Source organism: Sinocyclocheilus grahami, unplaced genomic scaffold, assembly GCF_001515645.1.
Source record: "Sinocyclocheilus grahami isolate Dianchi unplaced genomic scaffold, SAMN03320097.WGS_v1.1 scaffold95.1, whole genome shotgun sequence".
Classification (NCBI taxonomy): domain Eukaryota; kingdom Metazoa; phylum Chordata; class Actinopteri; order Cypriniformes; family Cyprinidae; genus Sinocyclocheilus; species Sinocyclocheilus grahami.
Window position 1 is genome coordinate 1,439,147 of NW_015505274.1, and position 6,000 is coordinate 1,445,146.

A 6,000-nucleotide genomic window follows, 5' to 3' on the forward strand; every position below is an offset into this window, starting at 1 on the left:
AACAAAGTGAAGATGTACTAATGTAAGTAATATATTAATTTTACAGTGTAAACAGCTTTAGAGATTATTATGGGAGTTTTTGAGAGTGCTTGAATTCGCTGGACTGAAGTGAAAATTCGCTGGTTTCTAATGTTTGTAATGTTATTTGTTGTGGAAATCATTAACATTTTCTGTGATGGTTTTATTTTTTATTTATTTATTTATTTATTTTTCAGTAGAGACATAAGCCTATATTTGGCCTGTTTGTGGCTGCTGTGTGTCATATGACAAGCATGAGAGCCCCCCCCTTATTCGTGCCACCTCAAAAATGATGCCTCTGACACTACAATACAAAATTATTTGTCAAATGAAACATGATGAAACATTCATTTTAGTTGAAATTGTTATAGATTACATCTAGATTGCAGCGATACATGACATGGTGAAAAATTACTGAATGAATAATAGGCTACTTAAAGTAGTTTAAGATTCATTTTTAAATTGTGCCCCCTAAAAGCACACGTGGCCCCTGTCTGGCCCCCCCCCAGTTACTGTGGTCTAGAACCGCCCCTGATCCTCGGTGGCTTAATGTATGATGCCCAGTTTTCCTGATGTCTAGTGTTTGAAAATCTGTTTAGATTTAATAAAGTATTGTAGTGTATTCCAGCCTTAAGATTTGAGGAGTCAGAGATCAGACACCAATTTGATTAGTCATAGGTCACTATAGTAACACTCATAACACCCTATAGTGAGCTGAAGAGTTCAAGTTATACTTGAATATTAGGCCATTTTTTGCTGTTTGTGAATGGGAAGACAAGAATATAGAGAGTGAAAGGTGGAGCAAAGTGTAGGAAGAAGATAATTTTTTGTGAACTGAAGTCTTTCTCACTGGTAAGGTTCTGCTGTTCGTATATTTCTCATTACATATCTCTTGGGACGTTGTTAAGGGTTGGGCCTGTGTACATTTGCACCCCATCATCACTTAAATCAATGAGAGCAGCCCACAAGGGTATATTATATGCTCAGCTCTCTGCAGAACACATTAGCTTCCTCACCCTCTTCCCTTCTCTGTTTTGAAGAGCACTCATGTCTCTTTCAGTCAATGGCCACCTGTCCACTCCTCTCACATTACCTCTAATTTGTGCACTAATAGATTTCTGCATTCACTTTGAATCACTCGGTCTGTGTGCATTAATAGTTTTAGAGATCTTATAGGGTGAGACCTGCACTCTGAACTGAAGATGTTGGGTCTCTGATAGGAGCATTTGATTACTAGATAAATTAACAATAGGACATGCTTAGTGACAGGAACCTTTAGATTTATCTTTGGGTTGTGTCTCTTTCACGTTCGCTCTCTCTTCCTCATCTCTCTCCTTCTAAATTGCCTCACTTTTACTTGCTTTAAGATGATATCAGTTAAATGATCCTGCATCCTCCTGGAAGGATATTCCTTGCAGATTTCTTTGCTACTCTTTTTCACTTTTTCTGGATTGAAAACTTGCAGAATTCTGAATGATTTAAAGAGCACTACATTGAATCCTGGAAATAAATAAACCACAATCTGATCCAAACGGTACTGTGAAATTTTAATACCAAACTTGAAATCACTCTCTGATTTTTCCTCTATGAGCAAGTAGTCCCAGATACACATTTGCCACAGACATGGTAATTTAATAATAGCATTAAAATAATATATTGTAGTAGTTTTATAATAACCAAATCAATGCAAACCCTAAGGTATAACCAAAAAAACAGCTTTGTTTTTTTTTTGGTCTGGCTTGGGTTGGGTAGCAGACGCCTATCTTGGCGTACACTCTTATTGACAGATGAATGCTTTATTACCAAGTAAACCAAAATATTTTTTAAACAAACATGCAAGAATACAGAATTTGTGTGTTCTATTGATGGGTGTTCTGATTCTGCTGAATTTAAATTGTTTTAAATATTTGTATTCAGCAATCCCATTAGGATTAAACTATTTCCTGTGCTATAATCTGAACTCAACCATCTAAATCTGAACCTCTGCTTCCTCTTGTTGCTTTATCCACAGAACAAGTAGTGAGAGTTGTGAACCAAGAAGACTATGTTGAAAGGGGGCATTGCCAAGGCGGCACTGCCCAGGATGGGAGCCCCGGAGCGTGCAAAGCTGTCTACCAACAGCTCCCAAAGCACATACTCCAGCAACATTGGGATGAAGACCTCTAGATCGTCCAGCACCATTGCCTCTGATCTGCGACTCAGCAAGGTGAGCTGTAACACTGATCTAATATGCCATTGGAATGGATGAGATGTGGGAGTGATGGAACACTGACACAGCACACTTTCTGTGTAAAAAAACCCCCCCAGAATGCAGAACAAAAGTGGTGGAAAGCACTAAATGAACTTCAAGATATGATGCTCAGAGATGTACATGTGTACAGTACATAGGACCAATTAAAATTGATTAAGCATTTTACAACTGATTGGTATCAGCTATCCGAAGCCCGTTGTCGTGCAGCAGGTGGCGGTATGCACATTGCAGTAGGTTTGCCAACCGCCATTAAAAGGAAAATACGCTAAAATGTGTGTGCATGATGCGCCACACAATCAATGAGGTCTGTTTTAGCGTGTCACACACACACATTTGAGCTTTCATGTTTAGTGTATTTGATGCACACTTCTGTAATAAATCACTCGAAAGTAATTTACAGTTTACTTCTACTATCTATCTATCTATCAATATGTGTGTGAGTAATTACTGTAGTAATTGTTTTTTTAATTTAGATATTACATATATTATTTTTTATATTTGAGCCCCTGTCCCTGAGAAACTCTCTGCACATCCCTGTGTAAATTGGATTGCTTTTAATAACTTTAATGTACTTGACGTGTACACTAAACACTAGAAAAATACAAGTATCGGACTGGGACTCAGTATCAACAGATGCTCAAAATTCCATGACTCGGATCAGATTGGGGGCACAAAAAACCTGATCTGGACATTCCTAATATCAATATTTGACATATTTATAAATATTTAGCAGAGCTGCAAACTTGTCACCTTTTGGCTAAATTTTGAGTCCAGAATAATGTTATTAATGTTAATCAATCTGGTCCAAAAAGGGTTTTAATTGCATTGCCATTGCTATTGTTGGTCAGAAGTAGGTACTATATTAATTAATTTTCCCAGACAAAAAAAAAAAAAAAAACTTTTCATTTTAAATGCATGAATGATGCTAAAAGGTAATTTTATCAACTTTTCACAAGCATAGACATGGACTAAAAGTAAAAAAACTCCCATTGTAATTTCATTTGACGAAGTATTAAGCATCATATTTAGTCAAAAATGAGATTCTCAGCTGTTTCACTGACGGTGCTAATATTTTTGTGTTTAGATAAAAAGAGCGAGCAGTGATGATGCTCTGGCTAAACCTGTTCAGGGTTCATGGGCTTCAGTGTCCCGCATAAAGAAGACCGTCACCACAGGAGCCATCTCTGAACTTTCGGACAACAGACCACGCAGTGCTTCAAGTAGGATTTTACATCTTACACATTACACACAGTCTTATAAAACTCATGCAGTCATACTCATTTCCTAATGAGTATTAGTAGTAGTTGTAAAACTTCTCAACAATTACTTTGTTCATTTTTAAGTTATTTAATACTAATTTATAAATATTATTAATAATTTTGTATTAAATATTTAATAATATTTAACTTCTTAATTTATCTCTTAATTGGTAAGTATTGTTTGGATGGAATACTTTATATTTCAAATGTCCATTTTTCACAATAATTATATTTACACAGTAGATGCGCTCTCCCAGTATAAGAAATATGATGGAAAAATAATCTCATTTGAGTTGTGTAAGTAGCTCTGGGGTTTGACAAACTCGACAAACATGATGATATATGATAGACATCAATATGACACCATCATTTTCATAAAATATTAAAGGGATAGTTCACCCAAAAATGAACGAAGTTCTGTCATCATTTACTCAACCCTCATGTTCCGAATCTGTTAATTTTAAAGAATGTTTGTAACCAAACTGTAACTACTTTTATGATCTGAAGAAGAAAGAAAGTCATACAGGTTTAAAACAACATGAGGATGAGTAAATAATGAAAGAAGTTTAATTTTTGTGTAGGAACTATTAATTAACTATCCCTTTAATGTCTTGGAATAAAATCACTGCACAGCTCTTGAGACTGCAGCTGATTACCTCTAGAGGGCACCAGGACACGCTCTATGATAATGAAGATCCCTTTGATTCATTTCCTGCTCTGTGATGCATTAGTTCTGACTCTTGAGTTTGTTTTTAGTGCATCAGATGGTTTATGGACAGCCTCTGTTGTGTGTAGGTGATGGCAATTCAATATTTAACTATATATTTGTGTAAATGATTTGTGTAAAGGACTTGAACTGTACTAGAAGAATAAGATAGATGATTTGTGTTCTCAGCAAAAATGAACAGAATCCAAAACTGATATAATATGGAATATAACATGGTTTACCCTCCAGTAATGGATGATGGAAACAGAACCATAAAACGGTTTGTGGCATTGCCTTTTTGTAGAGTGCATATGTATGTATGCATGCGTTCTCTGTGAACGTTGTTAGGGTCGATGGCATATTTAACTTGTTGGACTGGATTGATGGAGTCTTATATTAATAATTCTTCTTTTGTCAACATTCCACACGTGGGAAAAAAAGATGCAAGCTAGACATTGTGTTGAACAGGAATGCTGCCTGGCTGCATCACTTCTGTGGGATTGGCTCTGTGGTACAATACCAGCGTCAGGGTGTAGCAGAATTCTTTGACTTCATGTGATGCTCGCCTAGTTGTTTTATCTGTAGGCAAAGGAGGTGCTAATGTGTTCAATTAGTGAGGTGAATAAGGATGTGAAAAACAGAATAGATAGAATAGAATTTTGTAAAGACATTGTGCCATTATTCACATCACCCTCATGACATTTATGTGGAATAAAAAGAATCTTCTGTGGCCCACCATTTTAAAAATATTCCCATATTCTTTACCTGAAATACACTATGGTTTAAAAGTTTTGGTTTTAAATATTTTTATTTATGCTATAAATCTTTTTATGTTTTTGAAAGAAGTCTCTTATTTTCATCAAAGTTGCATTTATTTTTAGCAAAATATCAGAACTGTTTTCTAAATATTTGGCATGGTGTCAGCATGTCATTTTTCATATTTTCTCTTATGGTTTATGATATAGTAACTCTTAGCTGCTAACCAAGAAATACCATGACTATCTGGTGTGCGGTTCTTATAAGCATTTCTTTTATTATTAAATAACATGATGCACATCAGCTGCCCTTAAGAATCTAAATTGGACACTTAATATAAATCTGAGATTTTGCATTTAAACAAGTGCCACAAGAAAATAGCTGTTGAAAAATGCTAACCAATGGTAACAAAGGTTTATTAATTTTTTTGGTATTATTGTAATATATTATATATTTCTGAATGTTTAATAGTTAATTGCAGTAAAATAAGTAGTTAATAGAAATCATGAAAATGAAACGCACACTATAAACACTCTGAAATATCAGCCTAATCTCATGATAAAAGATAACTACACTGAACAAAATTATAAACGCAACACTTTTGTTTTTGCCCCCATTTTTCATGAGCTGAACTCAAAGATCTAAGACTTTTTCTATGTACACAAAAGGCCTATTTCTCTCAAATATTGTTCACAAATCTGTCTAAATCTGTGTTAGTGAGCACTTCTCCTTTGCCGAGATAATCCATCCACCTCACAGGTGTGGCATATCAAGATGCTGATTAGACAGCATGATTATTGCACAGGTGTGCCTTAGGCTGGCCACAATAAAAGGCCACTCTAAAATGTGCAGTTTTATCACACAGCACAATGCCACAGATGTCGCAAGTTTTGAGGGAGCGTGCAATTGGTATGCTGACTGCAGGAATGTCCACCAGAGCTGTTGCCCATGAATTGAATGTTCATTTCTCTACCATAAGCAGTCTCTAAAGGTGTTACAGAGAATTTGGC

The 6,000-nt window shown here is 35.6% G+C and overlaps 1 protein-coding gene across 1 annotated transcript in view; it reads left to right on the plus strand.

Moving 5' to 3' along the window:
• The window catches only part of LOC107587672 (cytospin-B-like), an 89,943-nt gene that overhangs the window by 44,140 nt on the left and 39,803 nt on the right, over window positions 1-6,000 (plus strand). Inside the window, exons 2-3 of the mRNA XM_016275536.1 lie at window positions 2,030-2,224; window positions 3,354-3,489. Coding sequence (XP_016131022.1) covers window positions 2,063-2,224; window positions 3,354-3,489 — 298 coding nt within the window. The 5' untranslated portion in view covers window positions 2,030-2,062. The remainder of the gene's footprint in view (window positions 1-2,029; window positions 2,225-3,353; window positions 3,490-6,000) is intronic.